The following is a 24,989-nucleotide window of genomic DNA, read 5'->3' as shown; positions in this document are numbered from 1 at the left end:
CAGTGACGTCACGACCCGTCTGCGCATCTGCGGGCTGGCAGGCTTCTAGTTCTGCCGGATGTGTGGCGCTTGTGGCTATGGCTACTCGTCGAGCTTTGCACTTCGTCTTCAAAGTGGGAAACCGCTTCCAGACCGCGCGTTTCTTTCGCGATGTCCTGGGGATGAAGGTGCAGACGGGGCTGAGAGGGGCTGGGGCGCGAGGGTGGGTGGCCGGGGCCGCTGCGCCCCACTGGCCCAAGAAAGGGACAATTGGGTGTGTCTTGAATCTCCGCTGGCGCCCAGGTGTCCGACCTTAGCCCTGGTCTCCCCATTAGCCCTGTCGGGTTTTCAGCTTCGGGAAGCGTTGTATGTTGCTGGTTGCGTTGGTGATCTTGGAAGGGGTCTTTATTAGTCGCCGACTGTGTCCCCACATACGTTTGTTTCATTTGAGTTCATTCACAAATATTGAGGCTCTGCCTTCGTGGACTTTCCAGTCTAGTGGGAATGACAGTAAACAGAAAGTAATATAATACTCTCCCAATGAACAATAACCCAATCGCTTCCGGTTTGGAGCCTTTCGGCTAAGATAATCTGCCCGTTTAGAGCTCTGCTTTTCTCAGGCCTGCTTTGAATGGTCTCTTACGGGTATTCGGTCTCCGGGTGAATGCTCCGGCCCTCCTCTCAACAGTCCAGATCTAAGTGTGAAGTCAGAACCCATTGTCTCCGACACCCGGAAGCGGCCCCTCCAGCCCTGATCAGCTGTGATTCTGCAGGGATCACCTGGGTGGCAAATGGAGGTGGAAGCTATTGGGGAGCTCCCGATAAGCCAGGGCTTTAGAGGTGCAAGAGTGCAATTTAGAGAGTGCAGAAGATGTAGAGGGCCAGGGAGTTACCTGAATTCATCAGTCACTTAAAACCTATCGTCTGTGCTTCATGGTCCTGTGTTGGTGACAGCTTTGGTGGCAAAGATGAAAATGACCTTAGTGTCTGTCTTCAGCTAAAGCTTCTGGCTTAGGATAGGGGTGGAGATGACAGTTTGGTTTGTACATAGCTAACAGTAATGGAAGTGACAACTTCATAAGTGATGAAAAACCACAAAACTCTCCCTTAATATGTTTCCTCATTGATTAAAGGGTTGTTGTGAAGATTAAACACTGAATATCTGATACATCATATGTATTATATAAGTAGTAGCTACTAGTATTATTAAAAATTACTACAGGAAAGATTTAACTTCAGCTTGGGTCATCAGGAAATAATTCATGGACATCTTGCATTTGAGTTGATCTATAAAAATAGGCAGGATTTCTACAAAGATTAGAGGGAGGAGTATACTGGAAAAACTGAAAGAACCCATGCAAAGATAAGGTATGTTTGGGAAACACCACTGGTTTTCTGTGCGTTCAGCTTAGATTTCTTAGTTGAAGTTGAGATGGGATATCAGGACAAATAGGTTGGGACTACTTCTGATAGTATCTTGAATACTGAGGTATTTGGATTTTATGGCACAGTAAGTAGAGAGCTCTCTTACATTTTAGAACAGGGTCATGTTGTGATCAGAGCTGTGCACGAGGGACATAATTTTATGGTGGTATTAAGGAAAGATCAGTAAAGATGATTTTTAATAGTCTAGGAGAGAACTGATAGGAAGTTGAACTGGAGCCGTAGCTGTGGGAATCAAAAAGGAGAATAGAAACTTAAGACATTGAGAGGCTACTGTGTGTGGGGTTCTGTGTCCTATGGTGTAATAAGTTATCTATTCTCACAACACATGGGGAGACTCAGGCCCTAAGCAACATTCTCGGGCAACGTTCCCAATCTCAGACAACTATTGAGTGACAGGCAGGATTCCAAATCAGAATTCTGTAATGCTGGGGGCCATCCTTTGGTTTTCTGGGTCGTGGTGATGGTTTTAACTTCACAGTGCTTCTTCCAAATCTAGGTAGATTTCACAATCTTGTTTGCCTGACTTGGTATTCTAATTTCCTTATCAGATTCTGCGGCATGAGGAATTTGAAGAGGGCTGTAAAGCTACCTGTAATGGGTATGATACCTTGTTTCTTAAAATCTCCTTGAGACTCTGAATACCCTTGGAGAACAGAAGAAAGTTGTTTGAAGTGAGTATAAGGCAGTAGAATACATTCAGGAATCAATAAATTAAGGTGGCAGCTCTAAAAAAAACAAGTAAGTGTATCCTCTAAATGAATCATTGTATTTTTTTTTTTAAGATTTTATTTATTTATTTGACAGAGGGAGAGAGAGAGTACAAGCAAGGGGAGCAGCAGGGACAGGGAGAAGCAGACTTCCCCTGAGCAGGGAGCCCAGCGTGGGCCTCGATCCCAGGACCCTGGGATCATGACCTGAGCCGAAGGCAGATGCTTAACCAACTGAGCCACCCAGTGGCCCTAAATGAAGCAATGTCTTATTGAGTGTCTTAGCTTAGTAGCCATAGCAAACTGGAAAATTCCAAGGCCTAATGAGAATTGCATGCTTGTTGAGAGATATGCAAAAATATTAAGGTCCGGTTGGAGAAGTATCTTTATAGGAGTATGTCCCCTGCTTTAAAGAAAAGGTAAACAAATCTTTCCCTCAAGTAAGTGCCAGACAGGTGATCTTTGGAGCCTCCGGTGGTGGGGCCCATGATCACTGTCCATAGCTGCATTTAGAAACAGCTGAGAGGTCATCGCATCCTTACAGGTACTTAGAGGACCAGAGGGGACTGCCTACTGTTCTGTCCCGAGAGTTCCTGAGGGGAGGCCTGATGCAGATTTTGTCTGTATTCACTGGATTCATTTACTTTCATTTTTCTAGGCCTTATGATGGGAAATGGAGTAAGACAATGGTGGGATTTGGACCTGAGGATGATCATTTTGTCGCAGAACTGACCTACAATTATGGCATTGGACACTACAAGCTTGGCAATGACTTCATGGTAAATGGCATTTTGTTTGAGCAGATTTTGGCTGTGCCTTTTATTGAGGTCCCTGATACAACTTTAAGTATGATGACTGCTCAGTTGATGGCTTTTGAGTGCAGATTAGTGCTTGTGCACCTGTCTCAGAGCTGCTTTGGGAGGAAATGTGTTCTTCCAGTGTTCAGTAGGAGGCAGACTCAAGACTTAGAGACAGCTTTGACAGAGACAAGACTCCTTTAGGGGAATGACTGAACCTTGAGAGATAGAAGGACCGGAGTCATTGGTCTGCTTAAGCAGGTCCTGATCATCAAACAGAAATATTTTCTCTCTAATGAACCATTAGGATCGGGCTCTGCTATTATGGCAGTGCTAGTCAGAGAAAAACAGGAGAAGCTTTTCAGGAGAAAGAGAGGGAAGCATTGCATATACTGCATTCATTGCTTCATTCATGTGAGAGTTCAAGTCACTGTGCATCTAATAGTTACATGATCTGCCTCTTATTGAGCAGCTACTATGTGCTACATAGAATGCCACTGGGTCCAAGTACACAGTGAGATAGAAGTAACCAGTTTTCTCTCAGGATCTGCCGAGCAAATCTATCTCATGCTAGATGTTATTTTGGTCAATTGATTCTGCTATCACTCTTAACTCATGTTAAAATAATAATGACATTTAAATGGAATTTTTATGACTCAAATATCTATAAAAGTGTTTTGTAAATGAAAGGGATAGTTCAGATTTAACATAATTAGTGTCTGTTTTTCTTTTTCTCATTCTTCATGTCTTTACTCATTTATTTATTTTTATTAGGGAGAGAGAGTTTTGTTGTTGGTTTTTTTTTTTTAAGATTTTATTTATTTATTTGACAGAAAGATCACAGGCAGAGAGGCAGGCAGAGAGAGAGGGGGAAGCAGGCTCCCCCTTGAGCAGAGAGCCAGATGTGGGGCTCAATCCCAGGACCGTGCGATCATGATCTGAGCCAAAGGCAGAGGCTTTAACCCACTGAGCCACCCAGGCACCCCAAGAGAGAGAGTCTTAAGCAGGCTCCACGCCCAGCTCAGAGCCTAATGAGGGGCTTGATCTCAGGACTGTGACATCATGACCTGAGCTGAAATCAAGAGTCAGATGCTTAACTGACTGAGGCACCCACGTAGCCCTAATTTATTTATTTTACAGATATTTATTGTGACTTAGTGTATTATTTATATTTATATTTACTATACTTATATATAGTTATATATAAGTACATATATATTTACTATATTTATATTTATTGTGACTTACCTGATTAGGTCCTGGGGTTACAGCAGAGTGAAGCATGTTCCCTGGCCTAAGGGGCTTCCTGTCAGGTGGGGGAAACAAGGAAAGAGACTGATGAGTGCAATTAGTGCCAAGATTGAAAAAAGCATACATGGATGTATGTGGGCAAAGATGAGGCTGGAGAAATAAGCTGGGGCCATCAGACTAGGGTGTTTACACTTTATTCTAAAAACAGAGTGAAGCCATTTTTGAAGTAGGGGAAGGACACAGTATACGTGGTGGGCAAGAATTCACCTGGCTGGAGCATGGGTTTTGGGTTCTTGGAAAGCAAAACTGGAAGCGAGGAAACTAGCTCAGAGGGTAGTACAGCAAGGGACTCAAAGCCCCTTAACTCATGCAGCAGTGGGAGATGGAGAGACCTGGGTGGATTTGAGAGATGTTTAGGAGGTCGAGTTAATAGGATTTAGTGATTGAGTGTAAATGAAAATGTTTTCATGTTTCTTCTTATCTTTTCCTTACTCTCCAAATCTAAATCAGGGAGAGGAAGGAAGAGCAAAAGCATCTTGGCACCATCATACTGTCACCAGCTCAAGTCAGATGTTGACTGATGGTACTGCAGGGGTTAGAGGTCATGTAGGTGGAGAACAGCGGGTCTGCTCCACTGTGGGTCTTCCTAGGAGACTCTGGTAATAAAATATCCCTAATAAAAGGAAACTCTGGGCTCCTCAGTTCATGGAACAAAAAGAAAAACAGGTTACATAGAACTCCCATTTATGTAAAGAATTCCCATACATTAAAAAGAAGAGGATCCAAGGCCACCTAGGTGGCCTACTTGCTTAGTGTCCAACTCCTGATTTTGGCTCCTGATCTCGGGGTCATGAGATTGAGCCCTGCTTCCAGCTCTCTGCTCAGCTGGGAGTCTGCTTGAGATTCTCTCCCTCTTCCTCTGTCCTTCCTCCCTCTCTCTCTGTCTGTCTCTCTCTCTCTCAAATAAATCTTTAAAAACAAATTATCAACAACTTAATTTTTTTAAGGGGCAAAAACTGAACAGACAGCCATAGAAAATGAATCAGAAATGTCTCTCAGACATTGAAAAAGATGTTCAACTGCCAAGGTGCCATTTGTCACCAATCAGATTGACAAAAATCAAGAAGTGTGATAGCACACCGTGTTAAAAAGGGTGTTAGTCAACTGCCACTCTCATACATTACTTTTAAAAGAGCATATATTACTACAACTTCAGTTTGGCGGTATCAAAATAATGCATTTGACCTTGGTCCTTGCAGTTTCACACCTAGGAATTTAGTTTACATGTATGTTAACAACTGTGTGAAATGAACTGTATTAAATTATTTATGGTGGTATTTATTCATACAACAAGTATTTATTGAGTGCCTGCTATGTACCAGGCACGGTTCCAGGAAGTTTGGATAACCAGTGAACAAAATGGGCAAAAATCTATGTCTGGCAGGGGAGGGAAACAGGGCCTGACAGACAATATATAGTAAATAGAATAAATAAATCATACTATGTTGTTTTAAAGGTGATCGTTGTTATTGGAAAGAACAGCAGAGGAAGGGAGATGGGGAGTATGGGACAGATGACTGGTTTTAATTTTAAGGAGGGTGTTGAGGGTGGGTATCAGGGAGGAGGGGACATTTGTGGAAAAGCTCATGTGAGAGAAGAGAGTTAGTTAGCCACGTGGCTATTGCAGGGGAGAGCAATCCAGATAGAACAGGCTATTCAAAAGCCCTCAGAAAGTACCTGGCGTGTTCCCAAAAAATGCAAGGAGGCCAGGTTGGCTGTAATAGAACAAGGGGAAAGTGGGAGGAGATGGGGTCAGAAACGATGGGATCAGGTTGTGTTGGGCCTTTCAGGCCATTAGAAACCATCCCTGAGTGGAACTATGAGCTATCAAGGGTTTTAAGCAGGGGAAGTACAACATAGGGTTGCTGTCTTGAGAGTAAAGTATGCATCAGAAAATTTACTTTGGCTACAGAGTGGGTGATGGATTGACAACTCAGGGAAAGAGAGGCTGTTATGATAATCCCAGTTAGAACTGCAGCTGGTCTTATCAGAAGGCATAGTGTACATTTTTAGGTATTGTGATTAAATTTTAAGTAATACCCAAATAGTTGGTTTAAATTTTTTAATTTTTTAAAGATTTTATTTATTTATTTGAGAGAGAGAGAGCTTGAGAGAACAAGTGAAGGGAGGGGCAGAGGGAGAAGCTGACTCCCTGAGGAGCAGAGGACCCGACGTGGGACTCGAATTCAGGACCCTGGGATCATGACCTGAGCTGAAGGCAGACACTTAACCGACTGAACCACCCAGACACCCACATTTTTTGGTTTAAAAAGCAAAAATAGGGGCGCCTGGGTGGCTCAGTGGGTTAAAGCCTCTGCTTTCGGCTCAGGTCATGATCCCAGGGTCCTGGGATCGAGCCCCACATTGGGCTCTCTGCTCAGCAGGAGGCCTGCTTCTTTTCCTCTCTCTCTCTGTCTGCCTCTCTGCCTACTTGTGATCTCTGTCAAATAATTAAATAGAAATCTTAAATAAATAAATAAATAAAAAGCAAAAATAAAAATAAAACATCTCAAGTAGGTAGCTGGCAGGCCAAGGTAAAATCAAGATTTCTCTGACTAGATCTTTAAAATTAAAAGAAAGTATCTTTGGTATTAAAATGGTCAAACTTCTCAGGGCGCCTGGGTGGCTCAGTCAGTTAAGCGTCTACCTTTGCCTCAGGTCATGACCCAGGGTCCTGGGATGGAGCCCCAGGTTAAGGAGCCTGCTTCTTCCTTTCCCTCTGCTGCTCCCCTTGCTTGTGCTTGCTCTCTGTCTCTCAAATAAATAAATAAAATCTTTTTAAAAATCACTAGAAGAAAATTTTGAATGCCAATTAAATCTTAGGTGACATGATGGTTTTGCCTCATTATCTTGCTCTAGAAAAGATCTGTAATATTGTATTTTGTCATAGGGTATCACCCTCGCTTCTAGCCAGTCTGTCAGCAATGCCAGGAAGCTGGAGTGGCCACTGAATGAAGTTACAGAAGGTGTTTTTGAAATCAAGGCCCCAGGAGGATATAAGTTCTATTTGCAGAATCACAACCCACCTCAGTCAGGTAATTATACTGGGACTAATAAAAGCCCTCTGTGTAACGCCATCTTTGATGAAAGGAGAGAGGAACCAGATCTCTTTCTCCTGTGGAGTTTCTATATTGACATGATATCTCTCCTAAGCCAATGTTTCTTATTCTTTGAGGAATCTTTTTTTTTTTTTTTTTTCTTCTTAGAGAGTGAGTGAGAGAGAGCACACAGGGGGAGAACAGTAGGGGGAGAAGCAGGCTCCCTGCCAGACAAGGAGCCCAGTGCAGGACTCGATCCCAGGACCCTGGGATCACGACCCGAGCTGAAGGCAGAGGCTTAACCCACTGTGTCACCCAGACATCCCTGGAGAGGGAGAATCTTAAGCAGGCTCCACACCCAGTGTCAAGCCCTATGTGGGGTTCGATCTTACCTCCCTGAGATCATGATCTAAGATGAAATAAAAAAAATCCGACACTAAAACAGCTGAGCCACCCAGGCATCCCGAGAGATCATATTTTCCTATTGGAACTTTAGTGCATAATCCTAGGGGATTTAACTGCTTCTGATTCTGTTCTGTTGGGAGTATATCTGTTTCAGCTGTAACAGAAAACCGATCTCTAACTAGCATGGACAATAAGAAAATAGCTGACAGAGCAGGTGTTCTGTAGGTTAGCTGATTCAGCAGCTCAACAATGGCATCAAGAATCCAACTTTTTGGGGGCGGTGGGGTTATGGACATTGGGGAGGGCATGTGCTATGGTGAGTGCTGGGAAATGTGTAAACCTGGCGATTCACAGACCTGTATCCCTGGGGATAAAAATATATGTTTAAAAAAAATAAAATTAATTAAAAAAGAATCCAACTTTTCTCTGTCTCTCCATCCTCTTGTCTGTAGGGGTCTACTTCTAGAGCCGGTTCTCTTGTGGTTGTTGGGTGGCTGCCAGTAGCAACTGGGGCTACCTGCTTCCACATTCTCATATGGCAGGAGAGACTGACTTCCTGTTGCTTTTATTAAGAGCAGAGCAAAACTCTTCTGGAAGTTTCCTGCAGACTTCCTGGTCAGATTTGATTCACCATCCTGCTCTGAATAAATCATTGCTAAGGCAGATAGGTTTTATCCTTAGACCGGTTGGTCTTCTCTCTCCCGCTGAGGTCAGTTTCACAAACCATAGTGCTGGCGCTAGGTGAGTGAGGGTGGAAGGGAAGTGCGGGGCCCAGCACGCTGACTGCCATGTGGAAAGAAACTTTGCACAACATGTTTCGTTTACTGCGGAACCATCCTCATCCTGGGTATAATCCCTGCACCTTCTGCTCTGCCAAAAGAAAAACAATAGCAGAGAAGGACACCAGTGAATAGCAAAGGCGGTTCTGCCTGCCATTTCAGTGTGTGGGCACACTTCCTTAAGTGGACCTGAGATGGGACGCATATATTCTCTTCCTTCCACTGGTCTGCCTCAGCGCCCAAATGCCCCTCGTACTGGGTCTGATTGTGTGTGCAATGCTACGTTCTTTTCATCTGGAGCTCAGCAAAGGAGATAACGATCTGTTCCAGTGTGGGAGGTTAGACGGGTGCTGTAGGACTTACTGGCAGATGGTCACATTTTATAAGCCTTGCGAAAGAGTCTATTATTTATTTTGTGGACAGTGAAAGATTTTTTTATTTTTTTATTAACATATAATGTATTATTAGCCCCAGGGGTACAGGTCTATGAATCGCCAGGTTTACACACTTCACAGCACTCACCATACACATACCCTCCCCGATGTCCATAACAAACCACCCTCTCCCTACCCCTCTCCCCCCGGCAACCCTAAGTTTGTTTTGTGAGATTAAGAGTCTTTTATGGTTTGTCTCCTTCCCAATTCCATCTTGTTTCATTTATTCTTTTCCTACCCCCAACCCCCCCCACCCACGTTGCATCTCCTCTTCTTCATATCAGGGAGATCATATGATAGCTGTCTTTCTCGGATTGACTTATTTCGCTAAGCATAATACCCTCTAGTTCCATCCATGTCGTTGCAAATGGCAAGATTTCATTTCTTCTGAAGGCTGCATAGTATTCCATTGTATATATATACCACATCTTCTTTATCCATTCATCTGTTGATGGACATCTAGGTTCTTTCCATAGTTTGGCTATTGTGGACTTTGCCGCTATAAACATTCAGGTGCATGTGCCCCTTTGGATCACTACATTTGTATCTTTAGGGTAAATGCCCAGTAGTGCGATTGCTGGGTCGTAGGGTAGCTCTATTTTCAACTTTTTGAGGAACCACCATGCCGTTTTCCAGAGTGGTTGCACCAGCTTGCATTCCCACCAACAGTGTAGGAGGGTTCCCCTTTCTCCGCATCCTCTCTGGCGCCCACTTATGATCTCTCTCTCTGTCAAATAAATAAATAAAATCTTTTTTTTTTTAAAGATTTTATTTATTTATTTGACAGAGAAATCACAAGTAGGCAGAGAGGCAGGCAGAGAAAGAGGGGGAAGCAGGCTCCCTGCTGAGCAGGGAGCCCAATGTGGGGCTCAATCCCGGGACCCTGAGATCATGACCTGAGCCGAAGGCAGAGGCTTAACCCACTGAGCCACCTAGGCACCCATAAATAAATAAAATCTTAAAAAAAATAAAAATAAATTTTAAAAGGTACCTAAAAAATGGAGAGCCCCACAATCCCAAGATGTTTTTGTCCTTTGGAATGATAAAACCTTTGTGGCATTAATTTCCATTTGGTAATTGGGTCAGATCTATCAGTCTAGCTGGTGTCCAGCCTTCCTTTTACTCACTGGGTCCTGGGTAGTCTCACCCACTTGCTACCATTCCTGTCCTTCTTCCTTCAGGGACTCAGCTGGGTGGAATTTATTGATTTCTCAGTGAACAGGGAAAAGGAACAGTCTGGCAGGCAGAGGCATCTGTGAGAAACACTTGGCCTTTGTCATGGTATTGCTGTTCTAGCAAATGGGGCTGAGGCAGTGAAAACCAAAGAAGAATATACCGAATTTATCATAGAGCAGCTCTTCAGAAGGTCACCTTACAATATAAAAACTTCCAATGATGTTAAATGTTTTAGTATAACTTTTATCCGTTTTGCAAAGAATAGATTTTTTTCCCTAGACAGATAAGCCAAGAAGAAGAAAGAAGAAAACAGTACCCACATAGCCAGATAATCACTGTTAACATTTTAGAGTGTATTTTTCCAGTCATTTATCCAAAAAAAATGTAACTATATGTCATATGTTCCATTGTAACGATTCCATTATTATTACCGTTATTACATGGGGGGGAGATTAAACCGTTGTCTAAGTGTTGGATATTTGTGTTGTCCCTGTGTTTCATCGATGAGCAGCACTGTAAAGATGTCTTTGTCCTGAAAGGCCTTCATACATTTGCAATTACTTCTTTAATTGGTGATAATAGGATTGCTCTTTGAAAAGCTGTTTACATTTTTTTAGGCTTTGGGTACATTCTGTCAAATTGTTGCCCAGAAGCATTCTAGTTTGCCCTCTGCCAGTATTATATGATTGTGATTTTTTCCCCCCTGCCCTATCACAGTTAACAATGTAACTTTTAAAATTATTTGCCAATGAAATAACAAAATGTTTTAATTCTAGTTTCTTTGATTATTTGTGAGGTTGAATTTTTTTTATATGTTCATTGACCATTCCACTTCATTCTTTGTGGATTACTACTTTGTGCTTTTTACCTATTTTTTTTTTTTTTTAGGATGTTCATCTTTTTCCTAGTAACGTTTGAGGATTATTTAAATATTAAGGACTTCTTATCATATATGTTGCAAAAATGTTTCCTACTTTGTCATTTATTCTTTGATTGTAATTTTTTTCGTTTCTTTTTCTTTTTCTTTTTGGTGGTTATTGCCTAGGAATTTTCCATTTCATGCAATTAACCTAGTATATTTTTTCCTTCATGGTTTTTCTATCTCTGGTGTCAGGTTTTTAAAAAAAACTTTTTCCACCCCCAAGCTGTAGCAATAATGACCTATTTTTAGTATTTTCATGATTTCATTCTTTAAACTTAATCCTTAAGCCTAAAATCCCTTTCTTATCATAAACTAAGTTCCTGGAGCACCTGGGTACTCAATTAGGTAAGCGTCTGCCTTCTGCTCAGGTCATAATCCTGGGGTCCTGGGATTGAGCCCCACATAGGACTCCCTGCTCCACAGGAAGCCTGCTTCTCCCTCTCCCTCTGCTGCCCCTGCTTGTGCGCACACTCTCTCTTCCTCTTTCTCTGTCAAATAAATAAAATTTTCAGAAAAAAATATACTAAGTTCTTATATATACTCAAGCCTGATTTAGTCTTTCTTCGATTCCATTGCACTGATCTATAAATTGCTATTGTTTTATTACTCTCCAGATCCTATATTAAAAGTAACTCTAGCAGTGTCTGATCTTAAGAAGTCCTTGAACTACTGGTCTAATCTACTGGGAATGAAAATTTATGAAAAAAATGAAGAGAAACAAAGGGCTTTGCTGGGCTATGCTGATAACCAGGTGAGTGATCTTGGAGAGAAGTAATCTGTTACTTTGAGTTTGGCTTATAAACGAGGTTACATGAAGGTTATTCTCAAGAGTTTTTTCACAGTGATTCAGTATTTTTCAGAGATAAACAGAAAGAAGAAAATAGAAATTGCTGATAACCTCATCACCCAGATATTACCTTTGTTTATATTTGGGGATATAGCCTTTCAGAAATGGAATTGCTGAGTCAGAACAGAGGGAGACAACATCTAGTACTATAATGATAATCTATTTTATCTTTTTTTTTTTTAATAACTTAGCGTCTGAACATGATTTAGTCCTTGCACTCTGACCCAGCACATCTACTCATAGGAATTTATTTCACAGCTGTACTCACCATTCAAGTGCGCAAGGAAATGTGTAAAAGGTTATCTGTTCCAGCATTGAAATAGCAAAAGATAAGAAATAATCCCAATGTCCTGTGCATTAGAGGCATAGTTCAATATTTTTTGGTTTATCCATAGATTGAATTACTGTGCAGCTATCAGAAAGAATAGGGTGAGTTGTTATGTGCCAATGGAGTAACATTGGATAAAAAAAGCAAGGGACAGAATAATGTGTAAATGATGCTACTGTTTGTATTTTTAAAAAAAATCTGTGCATGCCATGTGTCTAGCAGGACACACAGGAAGCCTCTGGGAGAGAGTAGAAGGGAAAGATAGTTTTTACTTTATTCCTTTAGTACTGTTTGATTTTTTTTTTCTTTTAACCACATAACCTGTTCCAAAAAACTAGACCCACCTTCTTTCTTCTTTTCAGTGTAAGCTGGAGCTGCAGGGTATCAAGGGTAGAGTTGATCATGCAGCAGCTTTTGGAAGAATTGCCTTTTCTTGCCCCGAGAAAGAGGTAATGTTTGTTCCTGGATTTTTCGTGTAAGCTCTGGGACTAGCCAGTTGAATCAGCTAAGAACCTCAACCCTCCCTTCTTCAGTTTCGTTCCAATTGTGGCTTGCTATCAAGTTCACCAGTTGTCTCAAGAGCGGCTGAGATAATAAAATCAAACAAGTGGTGCCTGGGTTCTCTCTGATTGATCCCCTAGGGCTGACGAGGACCATAGTGTGGGAGTGGTACATGACCCCTTGCTCACTTTCCCTCTTTATTTTCCTCCAGTTACTGGACTTAGAAGACCTGATGAAAAGGGAGAACCAGAAGATTCTGACTCCCCTGGTGAGTCTGGATACACCAGGGAAAGCAACAGTACAAGTGGTCATTCTGGCTGACCCTGTAAGTATTACTCAAGAAAGGGATGGGCTGCACTAGGGGTTTCTTCAAGGTGTCTTTTTGCCAGATTTCTTTTCTCTTTATCGGTGTAGGATGGACATGAAATTTGCTTTGTGGGGGATGAAGCATTTCGAGAACTTTCTAAGATGGATCCAGAGGGAGGCAAATTGTTGGATGACGTGAGTCTCATTTCTGACTTTGTATCCCCATAGGCCTACAGCGGATAGTGTTAAGTGTGTGGGGGAAAGACTGAAGCAGGAGGGTCCAGTGCTGTGTCCTTTTGGCGGTAGGGTGACATTTGAGCCAGGAACATGTGTCTTCATGGCTACCCGTGTGACTCTTTTTTTTTTTTTTTTTTTAAAGATTTTATTTTTAAGTGGGGCACTTGAGTGGCTCAGTCGGTTAAACGTTCTGTCTTCAGCTCAAGTCATGATTCCAGAGTCCTTGGATCGAACCCAGCATGGGGCTCCCTGCTCAGCGGGGAGCCTGCTTCTTCCTTTTCCCTCTGCCTGATGCTCCCCCTGCTTGTGCGCTGTGTCTCTCTGTTAAATAAAAAAATAAAATCTTTAAAAAAAAAAGATTTTATGGACACCTGGGTGGCTCAGTCGTTGAGCATCTGCCTCGGCTCAGATCATGATCCCAGCATCCTGGAATCGAACCCTTCATTGGGCTCCCTGCTTGATGGGAAGCCTGTTCTCCCACTCCCCCTGCTTGTGTTTCTTCTCTTGCTGTGTCTCTCTGTCAAAAAAATAAATAAAATCTTTTTTTTTTTTTTTTAAGATTTTTATTTATTTGACAGAGATCACAAGTAGGCAGAGAGGCAAGCGGGGTGGGGGGAAGCTGAGCAGAGAGCCCAACATGGGGCTTGATCCCAGGACCCTGAGATCATGACCTGAGCCAAAGGCAGAGGCTTAACCCACTGAGCCACCCAGTCGCCCCTAAATAAAATCTTTAAAAAAAATTTTTTTTTATTAATAAGTAATCTCTACACTCAACATGGGGCTTGAACACACAGTTCCAAGATCAAGAGTCACATGCTCTACCGCCTGAGCCAGCCAGGCACCCCTAAAATATTTTGGTTTTTTAAGGAATCTCTACACCCAGCATAGGGCTCGAACTCAAGACCCCAACATTAAGAGTTGCACACTCTACTGACCAAGCCAGCCAGGCGCCTCAGCACCCATATGACTCTTAACTGGGTATAGCATTCATGCCTTCGCACTTGCTCACGCTGCCTGGGGAACCACTCCTGCCCCGTGCATCATGATTCTGTTCAACGAGGGGAAAGGCCTGGAAACATCCCCCTGCTTCTTTAGCTCTCTTGGTCCTCTCATCTCCAGTGTACAGTGGCAGTCCCTTCTTTTCTAGTGAATCGTTCTGGTCAGCATGCAAACGAGGTTTCATGCCTCCCATTGTTTAAAAGTATTTTGCCCCATATCCCTTCTCCACAGTTCTTTTTATTTTTTTTTTTATTTTTTTTTTTTTAAAGATTTTTTATTTATTTTATTTTGTCAGAGAGAGAGAGGGAGAGAGAGCGAGCACAGGCAGACAGAATGGCAGGCAGAGGCAGAGGGAGAAGCAGGCTCCCTGATGAGCAAGGAGCCTGATGTGGGACTTGATCCCAGGATGCTGGGATCATGACCTGAGCCGAAGGCAGCTGCTTAACCCACTGAGCCACCCAGGCGTCCCTCCACAGTTCTTTTTAAAAAATCTGCCTACACTCTGTTTCTGCTTCTTACCTCCCCTTCACACCTGAGTCTGTTCGGCACTGGCTCCTGTCACTCAGGGGAATGCTCCTGTTGAAATCACCAGTGACTTCATCTTGCCAATTCCAGCAACTACTTTTCTATCTTCATCAAACTCAGTCTTTAATCAACATCCAAAGCCATCATTGTACCCCAGCTTCTAGCACATACCTGGTGCGTAGTAGGAACTTAGGAATGCTCTGTTGATGAATCAGGGAATGAATCACTGGCTCTTCGCTTACTATCTGTGTGACTGACTCTAAGTAATTCACTTAAATTCTCTGAACTTCAGTTTTGGTAGTTTTGTTTTATTTTGTCTTAAGTAATCTCTATGCCTGACATGGAGCTTGAACTTGCAACCCCAAGATCAAGAGTCACATGCTTTACCAACTGAGCCAGCCAAGATCCCTTAGGCTTTAGTTTTCTTACCTGGAAATTTGAGAAAAAGATAGGTACCCAGAATGGTTGTATGGTTTACAGAGCATGGCAAACTGCTGACATTATAACAGACATTCAATTTAATTAAAGCAGGAAACAAAGTATATAGCATTAATAAATTTTATCATAAAGGAAAATAGAATCCCAGACAACCTCCCAGTTGGCACATTTGTTAGACTTTTTCCTCCTTGCTTTCTCATATCACTGATTAACTTCCTCCTCTTTCAAGTTCTCTTCTTTTGTCTTAGAGATCCTGCCATTTTCATATCTCCCTGACAGCTTCTCAGACACAAGCATATCTTTCTGTCTCATTCTGGAATGATTTACCCACAGTCCCACTCTAGCTGTCTTTTACTCTCATTCCACATTTTTCCTCTTCTCTGAGTAGAAGTTACTTACTACTATGGTTACTTCTCTGAGCTGCAACCATCATCCATTCTCTGACTTCCTAATTTCTAGTTCCTACTCCTCCCTAAGCTCTAAACAAGTATTTGTTGTTGTTACTGAGGTAAGGTATACACGAAATATAAATGAACAGAAATTTAGTGTTTTATCTGATGAGTATTGACAGCTAAATATTCTCATACACCACTGTTCAAAATATAGAGCATTTTCATCATTGTAGAAAGTTCTTCCATGCCCGTTTCCAGCTAATTCTCACCACTGCCTCCCAGAAGCAAGTATTGTCACATTATTTTTGTCTTTGGACTTCATATAAATGAAATCATTCAGTAGGTATTCTTTTGTGCCTGGCTTCTGTCACCCAGCATAACATTTTTGAGATTCTTCTATGTAATTACACACATCAGAGTTCTTTTTTTTTTCTTTTTTTTATTGCTGAGTGGTATTCAGTTTTATAAATACAACAATTTGCTTATTCATTCTTCTGATGGTGGATATTTGAGTTGTTTCCAGATTTTATCCACAATAAGGAAGACTGCTGTGAACATTCTTGTGTAAATCTTATAGACATGTTTCATTTCCTTTAGGTAATAATTAGGAGTGGAATTGCTTTTACTTTATGAAAAACTGCCAAACAGTTGTCCAAAGTGATTGGCTCATTTTACTCTCCTGTCAGCCATGTATGTGTCTGAGAGTTCCACCTGTTCCATACCCTCATCAGCATTTGTGTTTTTCCGGGTTTTTGTGTTAGCTGTCCTAGAACGTGTAAAATGGCTTCTCATCGTGCTTTTAATTTGCATTTCCCTGATAACTGCTGACATTCAGCACCTTTGCGTATGCTTATTGGCTATTTGCACACCTTCCTTTATGAATTATATGTTCAAGTCTTTTGTCCATTTCTTTCTATAATAGATTTTATTTATAATATTTGGTGATTAAAAATTCCAAAAATACACAGGAGAGTACAACAAATCTCTGTGTGACTGTCACTAATCAACACTGTCGTAATTTTTCATTATTCCTTCCCACCCCACTTTTTTTTGGCTAGGGAATTCTTTCCCCACCCCACCCCCAAGATTTTTTTGATTATTCATTTGAGAGAGAAAAAGCATGAGCAAGGGGAGAGGCAGAGGGAGAGGGAGCAGCAGACTTCTTGCTGAGCCACGTGGGGCTCAATCCCAAGACCTCGGGATCATGACCTGAGCCAAAGGCAGCGCTTAACCATCTGAGCCACCCAGGCGCCCCTTTTTTGCTAGGGAATTCTAAGGCAAATCTTAGACACTGTGTTGTTTCAACCCTAAGTACTTAAGTATTTTATACATTTTGATTTTTTTTTAAGATTTATTTGAGAGAGAGTGCTTGCCTGCATGTGCACATGAACTGGGGAGGGGCAAAGGGAGAGGGAGAAGCAGACTTCCCACCAAGCAGGGAGCCTTATGTGGGGCTCGATCCCAGGACTCTGAGGAGATTAAAGAGTTTTTGAAGAGACTGGATTTATGCTTTAGAAAGCTGATGCTGCCGGGAGGGATGGCAAGTGAACGCAGATGCTTAATTGACTAAGCCACCCAGGCACCCCAGTATTTTATACATTTTTAAATTATTTAAAAGAACTAAAAGTCAAGGAATTTTCTTATGTACCATATTGATATTAGCACAGTTTTAAAAATCACCAGTATATCCTTAATGTCACTTAAAATCCAGTTTTATTAAAATTTCCCTAATTAGGGGTGCCTGGGTAGCTCAGTCGTTAAACGTCTGCCTTTGGCTTGGGTCATGATCCCAGGGTCCTGGGATCGAGCCCCGCGTCAGGCTCCCTGCTCCATGGGAGGCCTGCCTCTCCCTCTCCCAATCCCCCCGCTTGTGTTCCCTCCCTGCGTCTCTGTCTGTCAAATAAATAAATAAAATCTTTAAAAAAATAAAATTTCCCTAATTAATGAAAAATGATTTTATATAGTTGGTTTTCCCTATGCATTTTTAAGTAGTTTTAATATAATTGGGCTGTATCAATACAGAACAACTTATATGAGCCATTGAGATTCATGACAAACTAGTTGGAAGACACACCTCTGATCTATTTTACATTTTAGCCGTTCTAGTCTGTAATCTCTATGAATGTATTTTCACACTACGTGACTGCTCACATGATTTTATTCTCCTGGAATGTCCCTCATTTAAATATTTGCTTATTTTTTAAGGCCCATTCAAATCCATTTTTTAAAAAAATTGGTTATTTATCTTGTTGATTGGAGTTCTGGTTGTGAGTCATTTGTTAAGTATCTACAAATGCAAGTACTTTTCCCAGTCTATGGCTTGCCAGTTTATTTTCTTAACAGAGTCTTTTGAGGGCGCCTGGGTGGCTTAGTTGGCTAAGTGTCTGCCTTCGGCCCAGGTTATGATGCCAGGGTTCTGGGATCGAGTCCCTCAGCAGGAAGCCTGCTTCTCTCTCTGCCCCAGCCCCCCAACTCGTGCTTTCTCACTCTCCCGCGTGCGCTCTCTCTCTCTCACAAAAGTAAATAAAATCTTTTAAAAAAAACCTGCAGACAGTTGCTCAATACTTACATCCTGTCAAATTAAACATAATACTCTATGCCGAATGAATGCTTTTTTTTTTTTTAAGATTTATTTATCTGCAAGAGTGAGAACGTGAGCTGGGAGGAGAGGGAGCAAGAACTAAAGCAGACTCCACGCTCAGTGCAGAGCCTGACATGGGGCTGGATCCTGTAACCCAGAGATCATGACCTGAGCTGAAACCAAGAGTCGGACACTCAACCCACTGAGCCACCCAGGTGCCCCCTGAATGAGCACTTTTTTTTTTTTTTAAGATTTTATTTATTTATTTGACAGACACAGATCACAAGTAGGCAGAGAGGCAGGCAGAGAGAAAGGGGGAAGGAGGCTCCCCGCTGAGCAGAGAGCCTGAAGCGGAACTAGATCCCAGGAGCCTGAGACCATGACCTGAGCCACCCAGGCGCCCCAAATGAGCACTTTTTGTTAATGACTACAGGAAGTGCAGTGAGGTACAAAGTGGACTGTATTGTTTTATGGGCTTAAATATATATTCCAATTCTCTTTTCTGCAGGCAATGGCAGCAGATAAAAGTGATGAATGGTTTGCTAGACACAAGATATCAAAGGCTTCGGGGTAACAGAAGACATGATGTGGAACAAGCATTTGTGATTCCTGTCTAACACCTGCAAGGCCTGATGTGTCCATGCATGATAAAGACCCTCATACCTTGCTTGTTTCCTGTACCAGCAAGGAGGCTGGGGTGGTAAAAATCTGTGTGTCTTAATCTTTGAAAGTGCTAAGATATATTTTAGAAATAAAATCCTACTGTCTATCCAGTTAGAGGAGAATGGTTGCCGTAATCAGCACTGTTACTGGAATGGCACGTTCTCTGTGTAACTCTATTAGATTAGTCATAAATTATTTTTTAGATTGGGCAGCTATGTGGGACACTACCTGTGGTTGGAGATGGAGGGAATTTTGATAAGCTTATAGCAGGACTACTTCTGGCACCATGCTGTTCTAATGCCTTCCTCTGGCAGGCCTTGACACTGAAAAATATTAAAGAGGGGCGCCTGGGTGGCTCAGTGGGTTAAACCTTCTGCCTTCAGCTCTGGTAGTGATCCTGGGGTACTGGGATTGAGCCCCAAGTTGGGCTCTCTGCTTGGTGGGGAGCCTGCTCCCCCCTCTCTCTCTGCCTGCTTCTCTGCCTACTTGTGATCTCTCTCCTCTGTGAAATAAATAAAAAATCTTAAAAAAATTTTTTTTAATTAAAAAAAAAAACAAAATATTAAAGAAATTTTGTTCTTAAATCAAGAGATTTGACTAACACCCAACACATTCTTTGCTTTGAAATTCTGAGCAGCCAGAGAAAACAGATGGAAGGAGCTAATGTGCTATGTTGCTACATGCCTGGCTTCATGCTATTTTCCTTATACAATTTTTTTAAATCTTTGTGAGAATTTCAATTTTTTAAATATGGGTTAGATTTCTTAAATATGGATTAGATTATTTCTTCAGCCTGAAAAAAATTTTTTTCAGTGATTTTTTTTTTTTTTAAAGATTTCATTTACTTATTTGATAGAGATCACAAGTCAGCAGAGAGGCAGGCAGATAGAGGGGGAAGCTGAGCAGAGAGCAGAGAGCCCGATGTGGGGCAACCAGGACCCAGAGATCATGACCTGAGCCAAAGGCAGAGGCTTAACCCACTGAGCCACCTAGGTGCCCCTTTTTAATGATTTCTTGTAGTTTTCTATTTGGTTCCAAAGAAGAAATCAGTTTTAATCATTGGAAATAGAATTATATTGGCCATATTTATTATAAATGGTTTTTAGGGTACCTGGGTGGCTCAGTGGATTAAAGCCTCTGCCTTCGGCTCAGGTCATGATCCCAGGGTCCTGGGATCAAGCCCCGCATTGGGCTCTCTGCTTAGCGGGGAGCCTGCTTCCTCCTCTCTCCCTGCCTACCTCTCTGACTACTTGTGATCTCTATCAAATAAATAAATAAGTTAAAAAAAAAGATAAATGGTTTTTGAAAGTATACTTCTTGAATCACGTTGTTACACCAGCCTCTGAGACTCTGTTTAAAATGGTAGTGGCCAGGTTCAGATTTTAGGGAAGAAGCTGAGGAGATTGAAAAGGATTGACTCAGAGGTTACCAGTTCCAGAATAATATATATGAAATCACCTGTGATGTTCTGTGCTGCCAGGAAATTTCAGGGTTTCAGCTCACCTTCTGTTAGGGTAATCTTACCTTCACCAAGAGAAAAAAATCTTTTTCCAGCTCCACGGCACTTTTCATTCAACTTAAACTGTCTTGAGACAGAGTTTCAAAGCAAACCAAGTTATATATGTCCCTTCTCTAGACCATTGGTTCACTTTTTTCCTATTCACGGGGAAATTATTGTATGGATTTTGAATAACACCTGAGGATGGTATGCTCTATTAGAAAACAAGGTTATAAGATGGTTTTTCCCAAGCTGGCGTTTTAAAACAGATGAAGTTGGAAAGTTAATTGGCTTCTCTAGAGTTGTGTTTTCATAACAGTTATTTTGGGTTTTTTTTGCCTTGAGGGTTGAGGAGTTCTGGCATATTAAGTTTAAATTCAAACTTCCCTTGGGTTTAAATCCAGAGAAATTTAGAATGGCTGGGTTGCAAGCGCTCTCCAAGCCAACCCAGGGATTTAGTATGAAATCCATATTTGCTTGACATCTTGGTAGAATTAGCAAAGCTGTGGACATTCACAGCTCCTTTCTGGGACTCTCTGCCTATCTCACCTGTCACATGCAGTTGCCATTGTGGTTTAGCAGTTTTTAGGAGGGTTCCAATTTGTCCACTGAAATTTATGGTGAGAGTTCATGGGTAGTTTCAGTTTGGTCTTAGATTTCTTATCTTTCTGGGAAGTCAATAGGAAATTTACTGTGGCCTTAATGATCAGTAACAACAAAAAAATGCTCTTGTTTTTTTGTTGTTTTTGGATTTTATTTATTTTTAGAGGGCCAGGGTGGGGGCAGAGGGAGAGAGAAACTTAAGCAGATTCCACAGTGATCCTGGAGCCCAGTGTGGGGCTCAATTTCATGACCCTGAGATCATGACCTGAGTGGAAACCAAGAGTCGGTTGTAACTAACTGAGCCACCTAGGCGCCCCAAGAAATACTCTTGCCTCAGACTTCTAAAACAGAGTCAGTGATACAAAAATCAAAAATTAAAAAGATATACATTGAAAAGTCTTGCTCCTACCAATTCCATTCTCTTTGCCTCCTTATTAAGCAGACAAATATATTTATTTTCTCCCTTTTCCCCACAAAATTCAGCATACTGTACACACTATGTATTTTTTAATAATGTATCCTATAGTTGCTTTCTGCAGTCCTAACTGTGGTGCATTTTTACTTTATCAGGTTTTATAGTGATTTATGGAATGGTATGACTTACACCTGCAGTGCCTCAGTTAACAGCATATTTTGGAGCAAGATGTTCCATTATTATTATTATTTTTTTTAAAGATTTTATTTATTTATTTGACAGACAGAGATCACAAGTAGGCAGAGAGGCAGGCAGAGAGAGAGGAAGGGAAGCAGGCTCCCTGTTGAGCAGAGAGCCCGATGCGGGACTCGATCCCAGGACCCTGAGATCATGACCTGAGCCGAAGGCAGCGGCTTAACCCACTGAGCCACCCAGGCGCCCTCCATTATTATTTTTATTGGTAATTCACACTTCTTGTGAATCGGGGCCTTAAAGCATCAAAATGTGCTTGTAATATCCTCCAAAAGAAGAGAGGACAGCACAACTGTTGTACAAAGTGGCTCTTGCCCAACCTAAAATAGTTCTTCAGTCACTGTGACATCCTGGGGATACTTTATTCTCACGTCATGTACTTAGTCTATAGCAACTTCTTGCAAAGACATGAACAGAAGATCCTGAAAATACATGGTGAGATTTGGTTTCCTTTGTCCTCTGAAATCTTTATGGTTGTTGCTTCTGTTGTTTAATGGCCCTTCAGGAACTAAAACTGACCTATCTTAATCTATGAAAATAGTTTCTGAGGAAAAGTGTTGGGAAGGCCCATGCCACAGCAGAGCTTTTTCTCTGAAATGCCTTTAATGATAGCACATAGCTTCCTCCATATCCCAGGGCACTTACTGTGCATCGATGCCTCTGTGATAATTGGCACTAAGGACTGGAAGCTGAGCACAGACACTTTGGCCCTTGCCCAAAGGGGTGTGTTTTGGCTCTTGTCAAGGGGTGTGTTGTGCTTCTAAAACAAACTCATATACACGTATTGTCCCATAGACATTCCCAAGCAGAAACCAGGGTTAGCTACGAACTAATTCCAAGAAAACTTTGGTTGCATGGCCTCCAATGAAGCTTTTGGAGACTGGGATTTTGAAACCATCTGATCTGTTGTTTCTAGTCTGCTGTGTTGTCATGCATCAATTGCTTCACTTGACTTCCCTCAAAATATTAACTCTGTCAGGCCTGCGTTCCAGTAGGGGCTTTTGGTAGTAGGATTTGACTTTAGCTTTTTGGAAACCAAAGCCCTTTTCCCCCCACTAATGTTGGGTTGTAGTGAACGGACAACCCCTGAAGAGCTAAGGGGCCTTGGCCTCCTCTCCTTCTTTCCCCTTTCCCGGGAGGCCAAGCCTCTGGAGAATGGTCTTTTGACCTCATTGAGGCATTTCATAGCATGATTCTTCCCCCAACTTCTCTCCTCCTGCCAAGCATTTGCATATACTCTGGGATAGGAAGGCTGGGAACTCTTATTCAAAATCATAAAGCCAGTTGTGATGGAACTTTCCCTAGAGCAGAGCTGCTTTTTATATATTTTGGACACCTCAGGACTCTCACAGTCACTTTTAGTTTAATCATCTTTCCAACAACAGTCACTCACACTCATGCAGTTTAAGAGATTTATTGATGTTTCTCAGCTATGGTGGTTATGGTTTCGGGATGTCTCAGCCATCGGTCTTTTAAGAAGCCCTTTTCGGTACCAGAGGAACCCTGCTACTTCATTCTGTTTCACACTCTGTCCTCCTTAACCAGTATCCTTTTTCTTTAGTTCTTCCACTTTGGCAACATAGATTCTCATGGCATCCATCTTGGACATCCCTCTGTTCTCGTTCCATGCCTCCCACTTGGCCTTGGCTTTCACATCTGTAGCAGGTGGGGAAGGAATGTTGCAATCGCCCTGGGTGGCCTGTTTGTAGAAGCTGTACACCATCAGTTTCTCCTGATCACTCACAGGTCCCTTCAACTGCTTAATAGCGGCACAGGCCAGCTCAAACTCCACTTGGCACATTGGAGGAGGGGAAGCCCGGCCCCTATGTCCTCTCTAGGTGATAGCTGGTGCTGGAAGCTGGAGGATGGATAGAAACACTGGTGGTTAGTGATTAGGTCAGGGAAGAAGGGAAAGGGAGCACAGGAGACATGGTAATGTGTGAGAAGAACATAGGAAATTCGTGTGTGTGTTCTCTCAGAACCGGGGGCTATTGGATTGGATCTCCCCCACCGTTGCTCTGGCTAGCAAAGTGCATTTTCTGGGGAGGGCAGCCAATAACTCTTTAAAGGCGCCTACGATGCCAGAAAATTAAGGATACTGTGCTGCCGTGAGAAAAGTGCGCTGGGGCGGAGCTGTGGGGGAGTGGAATGTGCGTCTGTGCGACAGACACTCTTCAGGGCAGGAAGCCTCTCAGAATGGCCCATCTGTGCGGGTTAGTGGGCAGGCTGGGGAGGTCGTTCAGTACGGATAAACTGTAAGCGAAGGATCCCGAGGGTTCCTGGATGGTAGCGAACGCAGAGCCTGGGACGGAGCTAGCGGGTAGGAACCTCCGGGACTCACGAAGCTGGTCTGGGCAGGGGCTGGACAGAGGCGTGGCTGAGCCGCGGGAGCAAAGGGAACCGTGGGGACCGGAGTTGGGGGCCGGGGCGAGGCGCACTCTGGGGAAAGGAAGGGCGGGTACTTGCCTGTTGGCTGATTGGAGGCCTCGGGCTGGTAGGGGGCGCTGTGGGCCGGGCTGCTGGGGCGCCGCGGACCTGTTGGTGAGGACTGCGCGTGCGCGGAGCGGCGGGAGGACTGCGGCCGGCTGCGCCGCTCCTGGGCTGAGATGGTGGGCGGGGGCTGAGACGCTGCCGCTTGTCCCGCCCCCGCCCCCGGAACCACCCATTGTGCCGTGGCGCCTGCGCCGCCCTCGGGGCGTCGCGGGGGAGGGGCGGCCCACGCTGCCGCCAGCGTCGCCGCCATGGACCTAGGTGGGTGTCTTGGCTCCCGGTTCTCAGCCCTCGTGGCCTGCGTCCCGAAACCCGCGACCAGGGCAGTGCTGAGCGGGCCGGACTAAGGGAGCTGTCGGGGTCGGGAAGGGTGTGGGAGGGCGGGGATGTCCCCGGGGCCGGGGGGTGGGAGGCCCCGCTCTAGCCCCGGCCCCGGCGCTCCGAGGTCCGCGTCTTGCCCCCCTCAGGGCGCCTTTCCGCGTGAAGGGCCAAGCGGATGTGTAGAGTTCCTGAACTTGGACAGGGTTCGTGCACGTGCTTTGGAAACTGCCGGGCTCGGACGAGACGCCCCCGGGGAATCCTGGATACCCCGACTGTTCCGTTTATTGGACGGCCACTGGGTTCTTGAGCAAGCGTCTTAACGCTCATGGGGTCCCCCTCGACAAAACGGGGATGATGAGAACGTACCCACCACACCGAGTTTGGGGGCGTTTTGATTGAGAGTATGTGTATACAGTGACTGGTGCGGTGCCTTGCGCACAGCCGCTTAACCCGAGCAGCAGTTGGCGGGAAGGGCTGCAGGAGCCGAGGTGGCACTCCTGAACCTACCTGCGCTTTGATTCATAGACCTCATGGGACTCCCAGGGTCTGGGAGGAAGGAGTGGGGAGCTGGTATAAATCGGTGGCTCCTTTTCTGCCCC

At 43.4% G+C, this 24,989-nt stretch overlaps 2 protein-coding genes across 4 annotated transcripts in view; both read left to right on the top strand.

Moving 5' to 3' along the window:
* Positions 1-13: 13 nt before the first annotated feature.
* GLOD4 (glyoxalase domain containing 4) lies at positions 14-18,933 on the top strand. 3 transcript variants are annotated; one of them, XM_032849375.1, is made up of 9 exons: positions 14-167; positions 1,974-2,023; positions 2,791-2,911; positions 7,131-7,275; positions 11,609-11,745; positions 12,532-12,618; positions 12,882-12,995; positions 13,085-13,171; positions 18,657-18,933. In XM_032849375.1, exons 1-9 carry the CDS (start codon positions 78-80, stop codon positions 18,720-18,722), a joined length of 897 nt encoding a protein of 298 aa, XP_032705266.1. In that variant the 5' UTR covers positions 14-77; the 3' UTR covers positions 18,723-18,933. The 3 variants fall into 3 exon arrangements, with proteins under 3 accessions (XP_032705266.1, XP_032705265.1, XP_032705267.1); XM_032849374.1 differs by lacking the exon at positions 1,974-2,023 and adding an exon at positions 2,057-2,096 and having other exon boundaries at positions 21-167; XM_032849376.1 differs by lacking the exon at positions 1,974-2,023 and having other exon boundaries at positions 56-167.
* A 5,311-nt stretch (positions 18,934-24,244) lies between these two features.
* Positions 24,245-24,989, top strand: part of GEMIN4 (gem nuclear organelle associated protein 4) — a 6,360-nt gene continuing 5,615 nt past the window's right edge. The window contains exon 1 of the mRNA XM_032849366.1: positions 24,245-24,330. Coding sequence (XP_032705257.1) covers positions 24,321-24,330 — 10 coding nt within the window. The 5' untranslated portion in view covers positions 24,245-24,320. The remainder of the gene's footprint in view (positions 24,331-24,989) is intronic.

This window comes from Lontra canadensis, unplaced genomic scaffold, assembly GCF_010015895.1.
Source record: "Lontra canadensis isolate GAN:19392208 unplaced genomic scaffold, GSC_riverotter_1.0 scaffold225, whole genome shotgun sequence".
In the NCBI taxonomy this organism is placed as follows: domain Eukaryota; kingdom Metazoa; phylum Chordata; class Mammalia; order Carnivora; family Mustelidae; genus Lontra; species Lontra canadensis.
The sequence above is the reverse complement of the archived record's forward strand: the minus strand, read 5'-3'. Positions and strand labels throughout refer to the sequence as shown.

Coding starts and splice junctions, on each gene's coding strand:
- GLOD4 (XM_032849374.1), top strand. CDS start 59: ATGTGTGGCGCTTGTGGCTATGGCTACTCGTCGAGCTTTGCACTTCGT. Junction 2,097..2,790: donor ACAGAAGAAAGTTGTTTGAA/GTGAGTATAAGG, acceptor TCATTTTTCTAG/GCCTTATGATGGGAAATGGA. Junction 11,746..12,531: donor TGGGCTATGCTGATAACCAG/GTGAGTGATCTT, acceptor TCTTCTTTTCAG/TGTAAGCTGGAGCTGCAGGG.